This window comes from Alosa sapidissima, chromosome 12 (genome assembly GCF_018492685.1).
Source record: "Alosa sapidissima isolate fAloSap1 chromosome 12, fAloSap1.pri, whole genome shotgun sequence".
Classification (NCBI taxonomy): Eukaryota; Metazoa; Chordata; class Actinopteri; order Clupeiformes; family Clupeidae; genus Alosa; species Alosa sapidissima.
The window spans coordinates 33,789,834-33,813,881 of NC_055968.1; the positions used below are offsets into that span (position 1 = coordinate 33,789,834).

General features: G+C 48.1%; 2 protein-coding genes across 3 annotated transcripts in view; both read right to left on the bottom strand.

The window, feature by feature from the left end:
- The window catches only part of lim2.2 (lens intrinsic membrane protein 2.2), an 8,097-nt gene extending 4,508 nt beyond the window's left edge, over nucleotides 1–3,589 (bottom strand). Inside the window, exons 1-2 of one of the 2 annotated variants that reach the window (XM_042057431.1) lie at nucleotides 3,457–3,589; nucleotides 1,817–2,024 (exon numbers count right to left, since the gene is read on the bottom strand). In XM_042057431.1, the coding sequence (XP_041913365.1) occupies nucleotides 1,817–1,994 (178 nt within the window). In that variant the 5' untranslated portion in view covers nucleotides 1,995–2,024; nucleotides 3,457–3,589. Of the gene's footprint in view, nucleotides 1–1,816; nucleotides 2,025–2,885; nucleotides 3,021–3,456 lie in introns of those variants that run through there. The other variant, XM_042057430.1, reaches the window with a different exon arrangement.
- A 3,678-nt stretch (nucleotides 3,590–7,267) lies between these two features.
- On the bottom strand, nucleotides 7,268–23,731 carry ftsj3 (FtsJ RNA 2'-O-methyltransferase 3). The gene is made up of 21 exons (XM_042058176.1): nucleotides 23,547–23,731; nucleotides 23,158–23,263; nucleotides 22,862–22,908; nucleotides 22,652–22,731; nucleotides 21,939–22,038; nucleotides 21,384–21,578; nucleotides 20,801–20,916; nucleotides 20,152–20,256; nucleotides 19,461–19,561; nucleotides 19,079–19,165; nucleotides 18,616–18,777; nucleotides 17,944–18,079; nucleotides 16,668–16,864; nucleotides 16,007–16,133; nucleotides 15,405–15,498; nucleotides 14,618–14,765; nucleotides 12,537–12,631; nucleotides 12,348–12,450; nucleotides 11,649–11,832; nucleotides 7,998–8,092; nucleotides 7,268–7,583 (listed from the first exon to the last, which is right to left on the bottom strand). The coding sequence occupies exons 1-21, from the start codon at nucleotides 23,611–23,613 to the stop codon at nucleotides 7,268–7,270; spliced, it is 2,661 nt and encodes an 886-aa protein (XP_041914110.1). The 5' UTR covers nucleotides 23,614–23,731.
- Between the last annotated feature and the right edge of the window lie 317 nt (nucleotides 23,732–24,048).

Genomic DNA, 24,048 nt, shown 5'->3' on the forward strand with positions numbered 1-24,048 from the left:
CTGCAGGATTGTCTACCAGAGTTGCCCATGCACTGAACGTATTGAACTCGTCAAAAACGGGAGCAAAAAAAAGGTGTTGTGTCACAGATCACATTTGAAATATAAAAACAACAATATTTGACAACAAACAGTATCCACACGAACATTCAAAAACATTTACACACACAACCTTCACACCCTTAGGCTACTGATGTTCTGCATACAAAACATACTTTCAGCATAAAAACTTTTTAAACAAAATTAAAACTTACACACACATACACACATGCACACACACACACAAACACACAACCAACCAACAACACAACAACACCATGCCAAAGGGCCAGGCTCGTTGACCTGGCAGTCAAAGTGCAATCTGGTGCAACAAACAGAAGTCCCATCCTTCCCAGTGTGCGCACGAAGAGAAAGTACAGTAGGGATTATCTCTGCACACAATCTAACCCTTTTCCTGCAAAGGCCTTATCTGCTTCCTTTCAGGTCCTGACTGTTCTGTTTTGTTTCCGGAGGATCAGACCATAGACTGTATAATCTAATAATTTTTACACACGCCCAGGGTGCAATTTGTAGGGGGGGGTGGTGAGGATTTCCCCCCCTCTGGTTTTCCTATCCCTACCTCTGCTAAATTATTTTTATCCCCGGTGGGGACAACATTTATCCCCCTCTGCCCCTCATATTGATTAATGCTACTTCATAGTAAAGCGCTGCAACGTGAGAACAGTCTAGTAGGCTAGCCTACATAATAATCTGACATCAGAAACGGACCGTCACCATCAGCACTCATGCTGCTGACAGAGTGGCTGCGTGATAACTTAATTTGGCCTTGATCGTGCAGGACATTTCAGAATGTCGAGTGTGTAATCCATCATAAATGGCTAGTTTCAATGGAAAAGTTAGCTGGACAAATGAAAGAAAACGAGAAGAATTCAGTGAAGCATATCGTCCTATTTTAGAACCTTCAAAATGTAGAAAACTGATGCAACTGAGATGGAGGACAACTGCACGTAGAGTAGAACGTAGGCCTATTGTCTGAAGGAACTTACATTAAATTAGGAGATATTTGCTGAATGTAGCGCAATGTGTAGGCTATTTGGTTACCAACTAACACTGTTAGCCAATTAACTAACTTAAGACTTCAGTGCCATCATATACAACGTTTTTTTACACAACAAATACAGAAAGGATGGAGGCAGCAAAAGTAGAGTAATTTCAGATGGGGCAAGAACAAGATGAATTTGTATGCTTGTCAAAACGTAGTCCTACCCTGCATTAGAGAAGCTGATCATCATACCAAGCACACTCGCTGTTTAAAGTCATACACCACGGTACACTAAAACTAAAATGTTACAAAGGTGGCAAAACATTTTTTTGGGGGGGGGGGGTTACAAACTTATTCAAAATCATCCCCCCCTCTGGTTTTTACACAAATCGCACCCTGTGTGTGTGTGTGTGTGTGTGTGTATGTGTGTGTGTGTGTGTAGAAGGAAAGACATTAGGCTGCCCGCCCTAATTTGAGTGAGTGTGTGTAGTGTAGTGTGTGTGTGTGTGTGTGTGTGTGTGTGTGTGTGTGTGTGTGTGTGTGTGTGCTTCTGTCCACTCAGCCCCTGTAAGAGTGTGTACGGCCCCTCACCTACACCGAGTGCTTGTCAACTGTGTGTGTTTGTCCACTCATCCCCAGTAAGTGTGTGTGTGTGTGTGTGTGTGTGTGTGTGTGTGTGCGCGCACGCGGTCACTCACCCACAGTGAGAGTAAGTGTATGTGGGTGGGCGTGTGTGTGTGTGTGTGTGTGTGTGTGTGTGTGCGCGCGGTCACTCACCCACAGTGAGAGTGTGAGCATGGCACTTGTTGTTGATGCAGAATCTCCACAGTCCCTGGTTGGCCAAGTTGCCCGAGTAACGGTACTGCATCCAGAAGTCGGTCGCCGTGGAAACTATGAGCAGCACCAGGGCAGCCACACCACAGAGTGTGCCCCCACCTGCCCACGTGTACAACATCAAGGGGAGACCTGGGATAGCACAGTCCTCCTGGAGATCAACAGGCACACAAGGTCAGGCCGTGGTCACTGGGAGCAGAGAGGGAAATATGGGTCACTAAACATCAACCTGCAAACAAGACTTGCAATGATGCTTGTCTGTCTGAGACACCTGGAAGTGTTTTGAATCTCTAACATGGAGTTTTATTCCTGGCTGCCTGCAACCGCTTTGCCCCTGACCAGGGCAGTTAATCTCCCAGTTGCCCCGGTGGGACTGTCTCTGTTAGTGGTCTCTGTAAGCCGCTTCGGATAAGAGCATCAGCTAAATGCATAAATAAATACAATTATTAAAACATACAGTCTTACAGTAACCTCCACCTCAAATGGAATCTGTGGCGTCATGAGCGGAGTGGAGTGGAGAAGGCCATTTACATCCACAAGGTGACTCAGCAGTGGAAAAGCCCACTTACATCCAGAAGGTGACTCAGCAGGTTTGAGATGAAGGGGCCAGCCATGTACCGGGAGCTGCTCTCGTGGAACACAGCTGGACACACTATAAATTCTGCCCCCCGAAGCCCCCGTGAAAAAGACTGCGGGGGCAATTAATTAATCTGCCCCTTTCTCCACCATGAATGTGAACTGTCCACACAGCACCCACCACATCAGCACATTTCAACCCTCACCATGATGCGCCACCCCCCCCCCCCCCCCCCCCCCCACACACACACACACACACACACACACACACCCATCCTCACACCCTCAAACACAGCAGAACTGGCCTGTGGTGTTTGACAAAGCGTTGCACTGCACAATCCAACATTCATCTGCTAAATACCAGCTCTGTTCTGCAGGGAACCTCAGAGAAAGCAGAAAAGCAGGAAAGAGCTCCCTGCTGGACACAGCCACTGACCGAGAACAATCTGACCCATTGTGTTAAACTGTCATCTCCGTCGTTTTCAAACACAAACAGAAACAGCGGCAGCAATGCCATGGTGCTAGAGGCTGAATTTGCTTAAACCCACGACGCATCGATAACACAGGCGGCAAGACCTCCGACCAGATGATTATTTGTTTAAGCAGAATTCAGGGAGAGGATTCTAGAACATCTGACCATTGTGACTCAGTTCGTCATGGTTACGCCTGGATTTGGTTATTCTCCACTAGTGTGGCTGTGCTAATGTGGTCGTGCTGTGTGTTGGTGTCAAAGTGTTACGTCTTAGTGTGAGTAGTGTAAACAAGGACCTCTGTGGTGATGTGTTAGTGTTGAGTGTTAAAGTGGTAAGTGTTAGTGTAAGTAAGGTACTTTACACTCACTATGGTGATGTGTCAGTGTTAAATGTTGTGTAGATCTAGTGTGTGTGTGCTAGGTGTGTTATATTGACTTTGTGTGTGTATGTGGTGTCTTAATTGTTATATTAGCTTTGTGTGTATTCACATGTGTGTGTGTTGTGTGTGTGTTGTGTGTGTGTGTGTGTGAGTACCTGTGATGGCAGCGGTGTGTGTGTCTCCCCAGTGTGCAGCTGCAGTCTGAGGGTCTCTTTGCTTTTTAAAGCACCAGGGCCAGTTGGCTTTATCTCCACCACAATGGAACGAATGATCCAGTGCAGCACGTGAGCAGTGAGCTCATCCCTCTGTCTTTCTTTCTCTCTCTGTGTGCAAGCTCTCGCTCCTGCCACAGTACTGCCATCACTCCATTCCCCTCCACTCCTCCCCCCACACAGTTCTCCTAGTCTCCAACTCCAGTGGGGGGTACCACATGTCTGTCAATCACTCTCTCTCTCTCTCACAGACACACACACCCTGATCTCCCTCTCAGTTTGTTTTGCCAGAATCTCCATACCTTTCTCTCTCTTTCCCTCATTCGTCTTGAGTGAAAGCCGCTGATCATGGCTGACAGAGATTTTAAAACATTCTGCAGGTTCTCCCTCATTTCCACAGACAAGACTTTACAATTCTTTAAACAGGGTTCCCACTCTAAGTCAAATGTAAAATTCCATGACTTTTCCCTGACAAAAAAATCTGAATTTCCATGATCTACTATATAACGAATGGTACAATATACTGACCAAAGATTTCAGAGTAGCCACAGAGCGTTCAGAAATCTTTGACTTTTTTAGATTCCCTGATATTCCATGACTTTGCCCCCAAAATTATCAAATCAAATTCCCTATACTTTCTAAAATTCCATGATATTCCAGAAATGCCATGACTCATGGAAACCCTGTTTGCCTGTTTGCCTGTTTGCCTGTTTGGGCAGCCGTGGCCCACTGGTTAGCACTCTGGACTTGTAACCGGAGGGTTGGAGGTTTGAGCACCGACCAGTGGGCCGCGGCTGAAGTGCCCTTGAGCAAGGCACCTAACCCCTCACTGCTCCCCGAGCGCCGCTGTAGCAGGCAGCTCACTGCGCCGGGATTAGTGTGTGCTTCACCTCACTGTGTGTACACTGTGTGCTGAGTGTGTTTCACTAATTCACCGATTGGGTTAAATGCAGAGACCAAATTTCCCTCACGTGATCAAAAGAGTATATATACTTATACTTATAGGCTGTCCCTCTTTTCCACTGCCAAGATCTTAAAACCCTCCACAGGATTCCAAGATATGCTTCAGCATGCCAGTACAGCTCTGCTCTCCATATCCCCGATAGCTTCTGGCCGCTGGCCTAAGCCTTATCTGGGCCCTGCAGTGGGTCACGGCCTCCCAACAGCCAGGGACTTCCTTTCACTGTGTCATGATGCCCTTGTGTAGCCTGGGAACAGGGACGGACTGGGACTAGAAAAAGGCCCTAAACTTCCTTCCAAATCGGCCCTACGCAGTAGCCTATGCACGCATACACTCATCTTTGCTGTCTCACATACTATGCACGCATACACTCATCTTTGCTGTCTCACATACTATGCACGCATACACTCATCTTTGCTGTCTCACATACTATGCACGCATACACTCATCTTTGCTGTCTCACATACTTTGCATGCATACACTCATCTTTGCTGTCTCACATACTATGCACGCATACACTCATCTTTGCTGTCTCACATACTATGCACGCATACACTCATCTTTGCTGTCTCACATACTTTGCATGCATACACTCATCTTTGCTGTGTTATGACCCTGCCGGTCTCTGCTCGCCTGTCTTTGTCTGTTTCTGTGTTGCAGGCCAGAGTCAGGGTACAGGTGCTGCTGATCACCTGGCTGGAGTTCAGGGTTCCCTCTCTCCATTGCAGCATGCGTCGCCTTTGTCTTTTGTTTGGGCTTTGCACATTACTCTGATGTACACCACACCTTTATTTTCTTACCATCTCATTAATACTGACTTCACAACTTGCATACACGATTGCTTTAATAAATACATCTTTTTGTTAACTCTTTATCCACGTGTGGTCTCTCTATGTTAAATCACCCAGAACGAGCCGGATGGTTGTAACAGCTGTCTAACATACTATGCACGCATACACTCATCTTTGCTCTCACACATACTATGCACGCATACACTCATCTTTGCTGTCTAACATACTATGCACGCACACTCATCTTTGCTGTCTAACATACTATGCACGCATACACTCATCTTTGCTGTCTAACATACTATGCACGCACACACTCATCTTTGCTGTCTCACATACTTTGTCAGTCAAGGTATCACATTCAAAATAGTTGGTCCCATTTTACAAAAATGGTTATTACTGATTGGGTGCTGCTGGACAATTTGGGTCCCATGACATAAAATACTTCTGGGCCTCTGAAAGGCTAGGGGGGTTCAGGGGCATATGCTCCCCGGTGAAGACACTTTTAAAAAATAACCTCTTAAACGATGACTTCTGGTATATTTTGTGGAAACTAATTAATAAATTGACTTAAAATATATTACATGCATTGAATATGGCATATTACAGTACAGCATATAAAAACCTACACAGGTAGTTATGTTCAACTCATTTTAAGCAAGTCTATTGGGAGTTTGATCTCATCACATAAAGGAGGCTACATCTAGAGTAGGCCTAGCTCCTGAGCATCTATAGCATCTTTGAATAATCTAAAGGTCACATCTGTTAAACTCACCTCAACGTGACGTTTACTAAGGGTAGAAAAAAAAAGAAATCTTATCAACCTTATCTACTGTCAAATATGTTTGACCTCTAGTCTGTACGCAAGACAGGGGTAGCTCACTGTAAACCCCTTATAACATGTAAATGATCTGTTTACAGGTTATATTCTTGTTTTCTATTTTTTTTTATTTATTCATTTAACTATTATTTTATTAAGAATGAAGAGGCCTTCTGCCTTTTCATCGGATGGACAGCCGTTCTGGGCTTACAGATTAGCAGTCCGCCCTTGCCTGAGAATATCCATATGAACCTTTGGCAAATCTGGGATTTGCTCTGCAGGTCTGTCTGGTCAAGAGCCTATTGAAGTCCATTTCCAACGTCCCTAAAACAATCTAAAACACAAATACAATGGATAATCCGGTATGGACATGTATTTGGAATTGAGTGAACAACTGCATTTAAAACCTTTATTTTCGAGATTGCTACACTTTTGAAACAATATGATAAGAGTCTAATGACCCAATTTGAAGTTTCACTATTAGTTACGCCCCTGCAAGAAGTCGTAAGTCAATGAACCTTTTCCTGACCCATTCTCAATTACAAATGAGGTCTGCGTGCTAACCAGGCTAATGGCTCCCCACAGGCTACAATACAGAAATATTTGTACTCCAAAAGTAGGGAATATGTATTGATTAATCAGCCTTTTACATACATGTATATACCCCTACCACTCAAAGCAAGGAGTTTATTTAAAGTTTATTTCAAAGACGACATACATTTTTGCCTTTATCATTTACAATGATCACAAACCTGAAAATGCATATACATGACCATAGAACAATACAAACCTATTCGTAAAGTACTTCATTTTGACAGTAAGAAGGAAAACAAACTTCCATCTTTAGGCAAAATGTCTCTCATACACAGAGTGTGTGTAGGGCATGTGATCCAGACACACACATCGCTGAAAAAGCTTTTGCCTGTTAGGCGAGATTTCACATCCTCCGACAGGTAGCCATGGCGACAGCATCCTGACCCCACAGTCAATTTATAAAAAAAAAAAAAAAAAAAGAAGCAGATCCTGCAGTCTACCCACAATGCACCATGGGTATGCATGACAGGAGAGGATTCCCCTGGGGTGGGGTGGTGTTATTCCCAAGCTCAAGCCGGTGTGCGCATGTGTCTCTGCACAAGTCATTACAGGCGTAGTTTGGTGGGGGGACAGGGGACGACGACTTCCTGTTTACTTGCGTCCCCTTCCCCCTCCCTTTCCACCCCTGCCCCTGCCTGCTGGACCCCCCCTGCCGCTGCCTGCTGGACCCCCCCTCTTGCCCCCCCTGCCTGCTGGACCCCCCCTCTTGCCCCCCCTGCCTTTGCCCCCGCGCTCTCGCTGCTCCTTGCGCTGCAGGCCTCGCATGTCCTTCTTCATGCGCGAGTCCACCACGCGGAACTGGCCCTTCACGCCAGACGGACGCGGAACCTTGCGGCCCGCCCCCTTCTTGGCCACGATGTAGGTGACGTCACGCTTCTCCTTGCCCACGCCCGCCTTCTTATAGATGCTGCAGGAGGAAGAGGAGGAGAGGAAGAGGAGAGGACGAGTCAATCTGCTGTGGGAGACCAGCTCACGTATGGGAATAAGAGGCCCACGGAGTGTGTGTGTGTGTGTGTGATGGTGGAAGTGTGTGTGTGTGTGTGATGGTGGAAGTGTGTGTGTGTGTGTGTGTGTGTGTGATGGTGGAAGTGTGTGTGTGTGTGTGCGTGTGTGTGTGTGATGGTGGAAGTGTGTGTGTGTGATGGTGGAAGTGTGTGTGTGTGTGTGTGTGTGTGTGAGTGTGTGTGATGGTGGAAGTGTGTGAGCTTGATATAAAAATGTAAATGAGTGTGTGTTAAACTGACCTTCTGAGCTGTGTGTGTGTGTGTGTGTGTGTGTGTGTGTGTGTGTGTGTGTGTGTGTGTGTGTGTGTTAAACTGACCTTCTGAGCTGTGCCATTTTCTCTCTTTCAGAGATGTCCACAGTGTTCACCACAGCCTCCGCCTTCTTCTTAGCCTGCTCCATCTTCTTCAGCATCTGTACACACACACACACACACACACACACACACACACACACACACACACACACACACACACACACACACACAGATTAAACTCTGATAACCACACATGAACAGCAAATTAGTGGCTTTGGAGCTCAAACGCTCGCCTGGTTTCACTGGGTTCGCCGTTTCGCTAGGTTGGCAGGACGCCCAGTGTCTACGTTCTTTCTGTCGTTCGCTTTGCTCTGCTATTTGGAATGAGAAACATGACCCAATAGAAAGGCATATTTAACGGATTCAGTGTAGACACACAACATTGACAGGCACTCGCTCAGATCCTGTTCGGACAAGGTGTAAGGAGTATTGGCCATTTGTTTGTTTGTTTTTAAAACATTTTAGCGGCTGAATATAGTCTTGACGCAGCTCCAGACGAAAAGAAAGACGTCATGCTGCAAAACACAATCTGACTGTGTGCTTAGAGCTTCATATTCCACATCAATATCAGTGATAAAGACTGGACCAACAGGAGTCAATTCCTCAATCAGCCACCAGTAGCCTCTTGCTGCCACTGTTACCTTCATCCATTTAGAAGTTCTTGTTATAATCTCAGCGGCCTTCATCCATTTAGAAGTTCTTGTTATAATCTCAGCGGCCTTCATCCATTTATAAGTTATTGTTATAATCTCAGTGGCCATTTTCGTACTGCCATTATTCGGTCGAAAGGTCAGTACACATGCGTATGTCTGTTTGTGATTGACAGATGTTGCTCGCCTGAAAGCTGCTTGTGTGTGTGTGTGTGTGTGTGTGTGTGTGTGTGTGTGTGTGTGTGTAAGTATCTCTCACCCATATCTTCTTGCGGGCCATTGGCCTCGGCTAGTTCTGTGTGTGTGTGTGTGTTTTGTGTGTGTGTGTGTGTGTGTGTGTGTGTGTCTCACCCTTCTCTTCTTGCGGGCCATTGGCCTCGGCTAGTTCTGTGTGTGTGTGTGTGTTTTGTGTGTGTGTGTGTGTGTGTGTGTGTGTGTGTGTGTGTGTGTGTGTGTGTGTGTGTGTGTGTGTGTGTCTCACCCTTCTCTTCTTGCGGGACTTGGCCTCGGCTAGTTCTGTGTGTGTGTGTGTGTGTGTGTGTGTGTGTGTGTGTGTGTCTCACCCTTCTCTTCTTGCGGGACTTGGCCTCGGCTAGTTCTGTGTGTGTGTGTGTGTGTGTGTGTGTGTGTGTGTGTGTCTCACCCTTCTCTTCTTGCGGGACTTGGCCTCGGCTAGTTCTGTGTGTGTGTGTGTGTGTGTGTGTGTGTGTGTGTGTGTGTGTGTGTGTGTGTGTGTGTCTCACCCTTCTCTTCTTGCGGGACTTGGCCTCGGCTAGTTCTGTGTGTGTGTGTGTGTGTGTGTGTGTCTCACCCTTCTCTTCTTGCGGGACTTGGCCTCGGCTAGTTCTGTGTGTGTGTGTGTGTGTGTGTGTGTGTGTGTGTGTCTCACCCTTCTCTTCTTGCGGGACTTGGCCTCGGCTAGTTCTGTGTGTGTGTGTGTGTGTGTGTGTGTGTGTCTCACCCTTCTCTTCTTGCGGGACTTGGCCTCGGCTAGTTCTGTGTGTGTGTGTGTGTGTGTGTGTGTGTGTGTGTCTGTGTGTCTCACCCTTCTCTTCTTGCGGGACTTGGCCTCGGCTAGTTCTGTGTGTGTGTGTGTTTTGTGTGTGTGTGTGTGTGTGTGTGTCTCACCCTTCTCTTCTTGCGGGACTTGGCCTTGGCTAGTTCTGTGTGTGTGTGTGTGTGTGTGTGTCTCACCCTTCTCTTCTTGCGGGACTTGGCCTCGGCTAGTTCTGTGTGTGTGTGTGTGTGTGTGTGTGTGTGTGTCTCACCCTTCTCTTCTTGCGGGACTTGGCCTCGGCTAGTTCTGTGTGTGTGTGTGTGTGTGTGTGTCTCACCCTTCTCTTCTTGCGGGACTTGGCCTCGGCTAGTTCTGTGTGTGTGTGTGTGTGTGTGTGTGTGTGTGTCTCACCCTTCTCTTCTTGCGGGACTTGGCCTCGGCTAGTTCTGTGTGTGTGTGTGTGTGTGTGTGTGTGTCTCACCCTTCTCTTCTTGCGGGACTTGGCCTCGGCTAGTTCTGTGTGTGTGTGTGTGTGTGTGTGTCTCACCCTTCTCTTCTTGCGGGACTTGGCCTCGGCTAGTTCTGTGTGTGTGTGTGTGTGTGTGTGTGTGTGTGTCTCACCCTTCTCTTCTTGCGGGACTTGGCCTCGGCTAGTTCTGTGTGTGTGTGTGTGTGTGTGTGTGTCTCACCCTTCTCTTCTTGCGGGACTTGGCCTCGGCTAGTTCTGTGTGTGTGTGTGTGTGTGTGTGTGTGTGTGTGTGTCTCACCCTTCTCTTCTTGCGGGACTTGGCCTCGGCTAGTTCTGTGTGTGTGTGTGTGTGTGTGTGTGTCTCACCCTTCTCTTCTTGCGGGACTTGGCCTCGGCTAGTTCTGTGTGTGTGTGTGTGTGTGTGTGTGTCTCACCCTTCTCTTCTTGCGGGACTTGGCCTCGGCTAGTTCTGTGTGTGTGTGTGTGTGTGTGTGTGTGTGTCTCACCCTTCTCTTCTTGCGGGACTTGGCCTCGGCTAGTTCTGTGTGTGTGTGTGTGTGTGTGTGTGTGTGTGTGTCTCACCCTTCTCTTCTTGCGGGACTTGGCCTCGGCTAGTTCTGTGTGTGTGTGTGTGTGTGTGTGTGTGTGTGTGTGTCTCACCCTTCTCTTCTTGCGGGACTTGGCCTCGGCTAGTTCTGTGTGTGTGTGTGTGTGTGTGTGTGTGTGTGTGTCTCACCCTTCTCTTCTTGCGGGACTTGGCCTCGGCTAGTTCTGTGTGTGTGTGTGTGTGTGTGTGTGTGTGTGTGTGTGTGTGTGTCTCACCCTTCTCTTCTTGCGGGACTTGGCCTCGGCTAGTTCTGTGTGTGTGTGTGTGTGTGTGTGTGTGTGTGTCTCACCCTTCTCTTCTTGCGGGACTTGGCCTCGGCTAGTTCTGTGTGTGTGTGTGTGTGTCTCACCCTTCTCTTCTTGCGGGACTTGGCCTCGGCTAGTTCTGTGTGTGTGTGTGTGTGTGTGTGTGTGTGTGTGTGTGTGTGTGTGTGCTCGTCTCACCCTTCTCTTCTTGCGGGACTTGGCCTCGGCTAGTTCTGTGTGTGTGTGTGTGTGTGTGTGTGTGTGTGTGTGTGTGTGTGTGTCTCACCCTTCTCTTCTTGCGGGACTTGGCCTCGGCTAGTTCTGTGTGTGTGTGTGTGTGTGTGTGTGTGTGTGTGTGTGTGTGTGTGTGTGTGTGTGTGTGTGTGTGTGTGTGTGTGTGTGTGTGTGTGTGTGTGCTCGTCTCACCCTTCTCTTCTTGCGGGACTTGGCCTCGGCTAGTTCTGTGTGTGTGTGTGTGTGTGTGTGTGTGTGTGTGTGTGTGTGTGTGTGTGTGTGTGTCTCACCCTTCTCTTCTTGCGGGACTTGGCCTCGGCTAGTTCTGTGTGTGTGTGTGTGTGTGTGTGTGTGTGTGTGTGTGTGTGTGTGTCTCACCCTTCTCTTCTTGCGGGACTTGGCCTCGGCTAGTTCTGTGTGTGTGTGTGTGTGTGTGTGTGTGTGTGTCTCACCCTTCTCTTCTTGCGGGACTTGGCCTCGGCTACTTTCTTGATGGGTCGGGCGTCGATCTCCCTCCAGCGCTGCTTGTACTCCTCCACCATCTCCTTGGAGACGGGGATGGGCTTCTTCCTGTGCTTCTTCTCATCGTCCACAAACCACGCTGGCACACCCCATGTGGTCTCGGAGCTCGCGAACCTGGACACACACACACACACACACACACACACGCACACACGCACACGGTTGAAATGTTATGTTAGTGACATCATCTATCTCCCAGGGCGTGCACTCTCACCCTCTCTCCTGCACAAAGAAATGGGCGCCTGCCAGGTAGTGTGTAGTTAAAAGTTAGTTTATTTCACATTTAAATCAAAAATGGAAAATATAAATAGCCTACTGTCATGGGCTACAGTGCAGTGACATTATGTGTAATTATGGTAGTAAAATTATGTACCGGTAATTGTGTAATTACATTATGTGTAATTATGGTAGGCCAACTTGTGAATAATACACACACATTTCTTTTCAAGTGAATAGGCTACTCTAAAAAGCCAGCTCTCCAGGGCCGCATCAAATGATGTAGCAGGCCACATTTGGCCCGCGGGCCTCGACTTTGACACATGTGCACTCTGTCTTAGTGTTGAGACAGGCAGTTCACACACACACACACACAGACACACACACACACACACACTCACTCACGAGCCTACCTGTGGAAGGAGCCGTCGATCAGGTCTCTGCTTTTCTTCTTGGAGGTGGCGATCTCGGTCCCCAGGGCCAGTCCCTCTGGGGTCAGGACGCGCGCCTTCTTACCTGAGCACAGGTGAGACGGTCACAGTGTTACCGTAGTGCCGTTACCGTGACAACCACACACAGAGACCAGCAGAGCTCATACTCACTGGTGCTCTCCACCGGCACAACTTGGAAGTCGTCGTCGTCGCCGTCTCCGTGGTTACCGCGCGACCCTGCTGACCTCTTCATCTGGGCGATGTCTCTGGAGAAATGGCAAAAGAGGCGTTTACCGACCGATGGTAAGAACTGGGACAGGGCTCGTGCACGCACGCACCCACGCACACAACTGTTCAAAGGCATCATAATCAGCTCCCATTTCCTGGGCCTTCAAATGTTTACCACTTCCCATATCAAACACCAACATCAACAGAGAGAAGAAGAAACAAAACACTGCCCAGACAGTCCTGAGGCAGTGTTTCCCAGACAGTCCTGAGGCAGTGTTTCCCATACATTGACTTATTTGTGGCGGCCCACCACAATTTCAACTTTGACCACCATACAATGATTTTCCAGGTTGTACTAAATTGTGCTTAAATCTGGTTAGCATCATAACCACACTGTGCTAATTGTTAAAGACTGTTGTATTCAAGTTAATTCTGCAAACCAACCACCACAAATGGAATTCAATTCTGTGGGAAACATTAACTCTCTGACCTTTAAAGCCATTAGACCATGATATAAACATTATGGCTTCAGGACAGACAAGGACACGGTCCAAACATTAAAGGTTGTATCAGCGATAGCGGGGATACGTCACTTCTGTTGTGGTTCAAACAAAACAGAGAGCTAGCTCACTACTCCCTCCCATGCAATTAAAACTCTCCTAAACTCGCATGTCGTTGGTTATTGGTTGAAACACTTTATTTTGCCTTTGAGTGGGTTGCCAACCCTTGTTGGTAGCAATTGTTTTTGTGTACAGATCTCGGAGCCAATGCTGCCTACAGAGACGTGTTTTTTTGACGGCCTGCTTATGGGGCAGACAGCTAGCGGATCATTAGGAAAGATTAGATGAATGTGATCATTTATATTTGTTTTTTTTGGGCCTGAAATCGCTCATACAACCTTTAACTCTACAGAGAGACCAAAGGGAGTGAGAGTGGCTTCAAAAGACAGGACGCCGAGACAGGACGCCCTGGGTTCCACTCAAGGGTGCGTCTGCTGAAAGGGATGTTGGCCAAGTTATCGACAGGCTATCATTTTGCCAACTCTCTCTCACTCTCTCTCTCTCTGCGATCCTGCTGCGATCTTTGCCAAATCACAGAGCTGTTCTGACCTCTAATGACCTTTCGCACATCTGTCCTCATTCACGCTAGGGCTAAGGCATCATCTTTAAAGGGCCACTCTAACTCCAGTCATTTCTTCGCCAATGTCTCACTTTTGTTGTCCCATTTTTCTCTACGGAGCACCCCCTACAGCTTTGGGGTGCATATTTCACAACTGTCTTTTTGGCCTTTTCGCTGGCTCCGCCACGATGAAAATGTAAAAGATGAAGCCATCTAATAGCTAGCCGGCATGGCTAATCGGAGCTTGAGGAGCTTCTCACGGGACTTCCTGATTCAGACGCTGCTGGGACGCTAGTGCAGATCTTGCAGTAGAGAGAGACCCGGGAAAGCCGCCATTCTGGCCACAACAGGTCATTTAACCATCACAATGATTTCTTAACTGTTTTATGAAGTTGAAAAATGTTGCATAGGGGGCCTTTAAAATTGCAATCTGAACTTATACAGTTAGCTACATTTAGTACACCTGTCCTCACAACACCGTAAACACCTGTCCTCACAACCACGTAAACACCTGTCCTCACAACCACGTAAACACCCGTCCTCACAACCACGTAAACACCTGTCCTCACAACACCGTTAACACCCGTCCTCACAACACCGTAAACACCAGGATGACACTGCCCTTAAAGAGCTTCTTTGGATATTCTAGTCAGTATGACCTTGGTGCCAGTTTAGTTAAGTGTGCCGTGTTCTGCGTGCATGCCTGTGTGTGTGTGTGTGTGTGTGTGTGTGTGTTTTTGTTTTTTATTTTATTTTCTCCTCTCATCCATATGCTATCTTTTATGTCTTACTTTTACTGTAATAATAAAATACAAATTAATCCCTGACCCCCCCCCCCCCCCCCTTCCTCCTCCTCCTCCCCTCCCCCCATTCCTCCTTCTCCTCATCCTCCTCCATTCACTCACTTCTCATCATCGCTGCTGCTGTCGTCATCAGTGTCACTCGCACTCTCCTCGTCCTTTTCCTGTGTCACTGCAGTCACTTCCTGTGAAGGCCCCTCCTCTTCCTTCTCCTGCTCCTCTGATGGCTGCTCCTCAGCTTTCCTCTTTCGCCCTTTTATTGCAGCAACACAGGACAGGTTACACACACACACACACACAGAACACTTATCGCCATTCTTTGTGTGTCGATTCACACACGCAGAAGGCTCAACATAAAGGCACATGCAAACACACACATGTATGCATGCACACACGCTCATACAAACACACACACATATGCATGCACACACGCTTAGACAAACACACACACACGTATGCACGCACACACACACGTATGCACGCACACACACACACATATGCACGCACACACACACACATATGCACGCACACACACACATATGCACGCACACACACACATATGCACGCACACACGCTCATAAAAAAACACACACACGTATGCACGCACATGCACACACACTCATTCAAACACACACAAGTATGCACGCACACACACATATGCACACACACACGCTTAGACAAACACACACAAGTATGCATGCACACACGCTCATACAAACACACACACGTATGCACGCACACACGCTCATACAAACACGCACACATGCTCATACAAACACAGAATACTCCTTTCCTTGTGTGTCGATTCACACACGCAGAAGGTTTAACGCACGCACGCACATACATACCATCAAACACACACAAGCAAACACACACACACACACACACTCACCTGTGGTGGCCTGTTTGCTCTGAAGTATCTGAGTTTGCCTAATCTCCTTCAGTGCATCAGTCTCCTCATCAAGCTCCAGCTCAGAGAAGATCCCCTTCAAGAGAACACAAGAGAGTCAGCAACACACACACACACACGCAGTCTCCTCATCCAGCTCCAGCTCAGAGATCCCCTTCAAGAGAACACAAAAGAGTCAGCAACACACACGCGCACACACACACACACACACACACACACACACACACACACACACACTGTCTCCTCATCCAGCTCAAGATGATGACAGACTGAAGCTGAAGACTGTGACCGTTCCTCCTCTTGTCCTATACTCCTGATGCGGTGGGACCGTTAATCCCACCACATCTCATATAGAACTCTTCAACAGAAATTCCTAACTTCAACAGAAAAACATACACACAACTGATGTGCACTCAACAGGGCCCCCTGGTGGCTGAATACGAGAACCTACGACCTTACCTGTAGACACATCAGCACAGCCTGGTTACACTTTACTGACTTCCAAGTGCCTGGAATTGTTTAGATCTAAATATTTCTATTACATACATTGGTGACTGTGTGTTTGTGTGTGCGGTGTGTCCAACCTTGCTGAACCACATGCTGGTCTCGCGTTCTTTCTTCTCGTCTTTCTCCTCCAGGTCGACCAGCAGCTCATTGCCCTGGCCTTCCTCCTCCTCCTCCTCATCCTCCTCAGGGGCACTGAAGGTCACCCTACAACCAATCAGCACAGAGAATAAACCACCAATACAGCAGAACAACCAATCAGCAAAGAGGAGAATCTCCTGACTAAGTAAATCAGTCCAGAGAAAGTAAACTCAAACAGTCTGAAGATTTACCAGAGATGTTCTAATTGGGGGAGATAGCAATCTCAGCAGTTTGCAAAAATGCAATTGCTATCGGAAGCTGTTTTGTTTCAATGTTATCCTACGGGATCCACGTGTCCGAAGCTAAAGCTAGTTAACGCTTACGCCTTTTCACCCGAAGCTAAAGCTAATTAACTCTTACGCCTTTTCAAACAAATGCTAAAGCTAGTTAACTCACCCAAAGCTAAAACTAGTTAACTCTTACGCCTTTTCACACAAATGCTAAAGCTAGTTAACTCACCCAAAGCTAAAACTAGTTAACTCTTACGCCTTTTCACCCCTAAGACTGGAATCTCCCTTTTTAGAACCTCTCTGGATTTACTCCCGATTTAGAACACAGACAGAGAAAGGCGGGGAACGTAAACAGGAAGTGATGCATTACTTCTTCTTAGGCTTCTTGTCCATCTCTTTCTCCTTCTGCTCCACCTCCTCCATGTCGTCCGAGTCGAGGTCGGATGCCAGCGAGATCTTGTCTTCCTCTTCATCAGAGAAGTACACGTCGTCCTCGCCCTCCTCCTCATCCACATCCAGAAGGGCGTCCACCGCCTTCATGTCCCCACCGGAGATCTCACACAGCGCCTGGGCGGGGCAGGGGGGCAAGACGGGGTTATAGAACTGATCTCACACAGCGCCTGGGCGGGGCAGGGGGGCAAGACGGGGTTATAGAACTGATCTCACACAGCGCCTGGGCGGGGCAGGGGCGAGACGGGGTTATAGAACTGATCTCACACAGCGCCTGGGCGGGGCAGGGGGGCAAGACGGGGTTATAGAACTGATCTCACACAGCGCCTGGGTGGGACAGGGGCGAGACGGGGGTTAGAGAACTCTAGGGCATGGGGTCTAGGGCCTGAAAAAAGGGGCAGAAAGCAAGATAGGGTTATAGAACTGATCTGGGGTGGGGCAGGGGGGCAAGACGAGGGGTTACAGATCTCGCAGCTCTCACAGGGTGGGGGGCAAGACAGGGTTATAGAACTCTAAGCTCACACAGGGCAGGAGAGGAATGGGCAAACTCTCTCCTCACAGAGAACGTGGAGGCTAGGCCATGGGCATCAGAACAGGAAGGAACACAGGCCCTTCAGACAGCAGAGTGGACAGGGAGAGCTGAGATGACGCAAGTCACACTGAGAGGTCACACAGTCTCAAGCACCATTAGTGACGAGAACATAAACTTTCCACTTTCCAACTATAGCATTTACTCACACACACAGATCATCTGCAGCATCATAGGAGCACTGACCAACAGAACACACTCCAGGCAATCAGGAAACACACTCAGTAATGAGGGGTGATTGCCCATAGTAGCCGTCCCAATTTATACTGTTAGAGTTTGTTTACTGTCACAAGTCTGCACAATATAAATCTGGCCTCTTTGAAATGGTTCACTCAAGACTTGGATCCCTTGAGTTTGATCCCTTGCACTTGAGTTGAGTCTCACTCTGATTAAATTATGACCTAAAAAAAGACATTTTCCTTAAATATTTCACTTTTTTCCATTAACATCACGAAGGAGCATCAATAAAGAACTCTGCAAGACTTTTACATACACATTCTGTACAAGTGAAAAAAATGTCCATTATCATTGTTGACAAAACCTCCCCGTACGTACGTACGTACTCTCTCTCTCTCTCTCTCTCTCTCTCTCACACACACACACACACCTTGGCCTTATTGATGGTGTTGAGGGAGAACATGGAGTTGTCGTTGCCGTCGGCGATGGACACCCCGGGCAGATCCATCTTCAGCTCCACCCTCTCTCTCTGCTTACGCCGGTCCTTCAGCAGCCTCTTCTTCTTCCTACACACACACACACGGGCGCGCGCACACACACACACACACACACACACACACACAACACGCATGCACACACACACACGCGCGCGCACACACACACACACACACACAGGTGCGCGCACACACACACACACACACACACACACACGCACACACACACACACACACACACACACACACACACACACAAGCGCACACACACACACAGGCGCGCACACACACACACACACACACACGAGCGCACACACACACACACACACACACACACACACACAAGCGCGCACACACACACAGGCGCGCACACACACACACACGAGCGCACACACACACAGGCGCACACACACAAGTGCACACACACAAGTGCACACACACACACACACGTGCACACAAACACACACAGGCGCACAGCAGCACACACACACACACGAGCGCACACACACACACTTTGGTTAAGACACTGCTCCACCACTGAATGAGTTTAATCTGAGGAGTGTGTTTAACGCATGAGAGCAGATGCGCGTTCAACAGGAGGGCCGCACCGTTTGAGCTCAGCGATCTCCTCTGCTTTCAGCTGCGCCAGCTTCTTATCCATCTCCTCCTCCTCCTCCTCATCTTCGCCATCGCCTCGCCCTGCAGACGGAGCTGCTCGCTCCCCACCCGCCTCCTGACCGTCGGAGTCACTCTCTTCATCAGAACCCATACTGACAGGAGACAGAAAGAGGGAGAGGAGGAGAGAGAGAGAGAGAGAGAGAGAGAGGAGAGGGGTCATCACATCACACAGACAGAGAGAGAGAGAGAGAGAGAGAGAGAGAGAGAGAGAGAGAGAGAGAGAGAGGAGAGAGAGAGAGAGAGAGAGAGAGAGAGAGAGAGAGAGAGAGAGAGAGAGAGAGAGAGAGAGAGAAAGAAAAAGAGGAGAGGTGAAGGCTGAGGGCAGGAGAGAGAGGATAAATGAGTGTGAATGTGTGACTGCCAGTAGGGCAGAGTGTCCAGGTGAACGGTTACCTGATCTCCTGACCAGTCTGTTTGCCGTCCTCCTTCACTTTTTTGGCCACATGGCGCCTCAGCTTGGCCCTCCAGGACAGCAGCAGTCTGGGACACACACACACAATCAGTAAAGGACTGGAGTGAACTGGAGAAAGCACACATCGCCCTTCTCCTGACTCAAGCCTCACTCCACAACAGATGCCAGAATAGCAGCATAACAGTCTTAACACACAGCACGAGACAGAGACAGAGACACACACACACATAGCTCTGACATCTCTCGTGCCAGCTTTACAGTTTTAACACACACACACACTGTACGCAGAGCAAAGCAGACACACACACACACACACACACACACACACACACACACACACACAGGTGTTTGGCACCAGCTTACCGGAGTTCCTTCCGCCCCAAGACTTTGATGTCACGGCAACACTCCTTGATCTCCTCCGAGGTGGCGGAGTGAGACTCGAGCTCAGCATCGTCAAAAGAGATCTGGAGCGGGACACAGGACGTGCATTAAGAACACAGGAAGTGCATGATGGACACAGGAAGTGCATTAAGAACACAGGAAGTGCATGATGGACACAGGAAGTGCATTAAGAACACAGGAAGTGCATTATGAACACAGGAAGTGCATTAAGAACACAGGAAGTGCATGATGGACATAGGAAGTGCATTAAGAACACAGGAAGTGCATTAAGAACACAGGAAGCACATAATGGACATAGGAGTTGTCATCACACACTCCTGCGCCCAGGAGTACACACACATGGATCAGAGTGTCCAAAGGTAGCCCTTATCTCACTGGTTTTGAGTGTGTGTGTGTGTGTGGCTAAGACAGCGTCCAAGCGAGGCTCTCACTTTACTGGCTTTGTGTGTGTGTGTGTGTCTCACCTCGCTGGCTTTGTGTGTGTGTGTGGGTCTCACCTCGCTGGCTTTGTGTGTGTGTGTGTGTGTGTATGTATGTGTGTGTCTCACCTCGCTGGCTTTGTGTGTGTGTGGGTCTCACCTCGCTGGCTTTGTGTGTGTGTGTGTGTGTGTGTGTGTGTGTGTGTGTGTGTGTGTGTGTGTGTGTGTCTCACCTCGCTGGCTTTGCTCAGGAAGTCCACAGGGTTCTCAACCCGCAGGAACTCAGTGACGGAGAAGGTGTGGTACAGAGTGAGGTCTCCATCATCATACCCTTCAGCCTGGAATGCAGCAACACACACTGGTCAGTCGGTCTCACACACACACAGACACACTGGTCAGACACACACACATTTCGTATCCTTCAGCCTGGAACGCAGCAACACACACTGGTCAGACACACACACACACACACACACACACACAAACAAACACACTTCATATCCTTCAGCCTGGAACACAGCAACACACACTAGTCAGTCTCACACACACACACACACACACACTTCATATCCTTCAGCCTGGAACACAGCAACACACACTGGTCAGTCAGTCTCACACACAAACACAAACTTCATATCCTTCAGCCTGGAACACAGCAACACACACTGGTCAGTCAGACACAGACACAGACACAGACACACATCATATCCTTCAGCCTGAAACACAGCAACACACACTGGTCAGTCAGTCAGTCACACACACACACGCTTCATATCCTTCAGCCTGGAACACAGCAACACACACTGGTCAGGCTGGGAGGCAGTGACACAGAGCAAACACTCACACACTCTCAAACACTCACATACATATACACACACACACCTTTGGTTTCTTTGTGTTGACAAGCTCCTTAACGGTCTTGACCTGCACCTCCACCTCTTTAAAGGCGTATTTGGGGTCGAAGAACTTATTATCAATTTTATCTGGAGCCAGAAAGCCTGAGGAGGAAGACAGAAAATAAAAACATTTATCCACCACACACACACACAGGGATGGGCATCGTTGAGAAATTATCGATGCCATTGTCGAGTCTGCTTATCGATGTGATTCCTTATCGATTCCCATATCGATTCCTGTACCATTTGCTGAACACTTATAGGACGGCTTTGAGAGGTGTTGGCTTTGAATGTCTAATTTAAAGTGGTTTTAGAGAATGAATATCAAGTGTGCAATATCAATACAGAAGTTGAACGCTTTAAAATTTCTAAAAAAGTAAACATTTCTAAAACAAAGCTTTGTATTGGGAATCGTTAGTGGAATCGTTAACATGTGGATGTTTGGAACCGGTTCCTAACCGATACCTGGAACCGATTCCCAAGCCTACTCACACACACACACACACACACACACACACACACACACACACACACACACACACACACACACACACACACACGCGACCCACTCTGGCAGATGACGAAGATCTCGGCGGACTCGTTACGGGAGGCCTGGGGCTTGGTGGCCTGGACCTTCTTGAAGAACTGCTGGAAGATCCACATGAGCGGCTGGTAGTCTTTGGAGCGGAACACTTTGGTGACGAAGGTCCCACCTTTGGCCAGAAACTCACACGCCAGTTTGAGGGCCATGAGGGTGAGGTTGGCTGAGAGGGGTCAGACAGAACAGGTGATAAGAAGCACTGTCCGGCACAACTAGTTCTTCTTACAAAAAACTTCTCGTCATTTGACACTTCTCACATTGTCCCAGTAACATTCCCTAATTCCAACCATCACAGCAGCTTAGACTTGAAGACATGAAGTTTATTTGTATTCTATAGAAACATCAAGTGAGAATTTCAGAAAAAGCATTTACCGGTAACTGCTTTATCAAACTAAAAGTCCATGCACTTTCATAGACAGCAGATATATTTCACTGTTTAACAATCCAAGGTATATGACAGAAGTCTACACACAACACTGCTGCAGGTAAGAGAGTCTGCTGGAGTTTGAGCATTAGGCCATACCCTGAGAGAAGGCGTCGTGCTGCCAGTTGGCTCCCACGTTGGGTGCACCATCGTTAAGGACCACATCCACCTTCCACGTCTGGAGCTCCTTGCGCAACGCCTGAGCAGGACGGAGGGACAGAGGACACGTGCATGAGCACAAGGGACAGAAGACACGTGCACGAGGGACAGAGGACACGTGCAGAAGCACAAGGGACAGAGGACACGTGCACGAGGGACAGAAGACACGTGCACGAGGGACAGAGGACACGAGGGACAGAAGACACGTGCACGAGGGACAGAAGACACGTGCACGAGGGACAGAAGACACGTGCACGAGCATGAGGGAAAGAAGACACATGCACGACAGACAGAGGACACGCGCACAAGCACGAGGGACACGAGGGACAGAGGACACGAGGGACAGAGGATACGTGCACGAGCATGAGGGAAAGAAGACAGAAGACAGAGGAGACGTGCATGAGCACGACAGACAGAAGACACGTGCACGACAGACAGAAGACACGTGCACGAGGGACAGAGGACACGTGCATGAGCACGAGGGACAGAAGACACGTGCACGAGGGATAAAATTGATAATAAGTTCTTCTGGAGGACACGTGCATGAGGGACGGAGGACATGTGCATGAGGGAGGACACATGCATGAGCCTTTCGTCCCAAGAGCCTACGGAACAGCCACTCCACCCTCTCCACCCCGTCCCTTGCATCATACCTGTCGGCACTTCTCGGTAGTGATGTCCTCCTGCAGGGCCACCACATTAGGGATCGGCTTAATGGGCACCAGATCCACACCTACGTCAGGAAGGGTCAAATTAAACCAGTGTGTCTGACCATAAACACAACAACTACATGCTGTGCAATTACAGTAAAACATCAAAGCATTAAAAAAAAGGTGATGTCATTTGGCTCAATCTAGACTCACCAATAATGAGACTGGACACTGGCATAAACTTAGATGCCACCTGCAACCTGCAATGAGAGTGTCACACAAGTAATTCTATTAGAAAACGCATGGGTCTTGTCGTTTCACATCTACACGGTGGATCTGTTTCTGAAAACATTTCACACAGCTATGCATGTTTCATGAGAAATGTGCAAAGGTTGGTTTAGTCATCACACATTAATAAAAGTACACAAATAACAGTTATGTCCGTGTCTTTTCTCCTCAAAATCATCCTGAGGCGCATGTCATGGGGGATCACCCTGTGCTGGACCTACCAACCCCCGGGAGCCGCACAAAGATCCAACACAGCCCGGGCCTTCTGGAGAAACTGGAATTTTCTGTTCAGTTGGATGAGCTTGAAAGACGAACGGGATCTGTACCCTGGTAGGCAAAAGCAGAGGGAAAGGATTATGTCAACGACACGGTAACTTAGATCTTGTGACGAACCCCCCCAAGCAAGCAATCAATCGTGTTTTTACTGGTATTGCTCACTGTGGCATGCGTTAATGTTATATGTTCACCAATGTTGATGTTAAACATGTCATGAGTGAAAGCCATGCCTTGTCAAACCTAGTACACGCTTCCATTTAATGTTTAATGATAGTAGCCACTGCTGGCTAGCACCGTAATAACAACTAATGTTACTATAAATGTTAGTGCTTACCCGTCTCTTTCGCCAAATGGTAAAATTTATCCTTTCTGGTCTTTCCGACCTTTAGCTTTTTACCCATTTTCAATTCTACGAGTAGTGTCCTATATAATAATGGGCTTCAGGTTCACTTTTTAACCAGCCGCTTCCCGAAAACACTGCACGTGTGTACAGCTGGCTGGCGCAGGAAGGTGACGTCAGAACACGCTTTGTCTTCTTCCTCTGTCGAGTGGTTGTTTCCAACTCCGAGCCATAACTGTTCATTACTGCCACCTGTAGGCGTCCTATGATGCCCAAAATGTATTTAAATTCTAGGCCGTTTTACATCACGTTTTGTGAGCAAAGAATTACGACAAAGAATACACACGAGTCACATTTCATATTCATTCATTAGTTTATTCTTTATTGAAACACTGCACAACCACTAGGCCTTTTCATATGGGCTGTGATGAAAACATCATATCTATTACTTTTGGGAAAACTCTATGTTTTGGAAATCTTAAAGCATTTTGTTTTT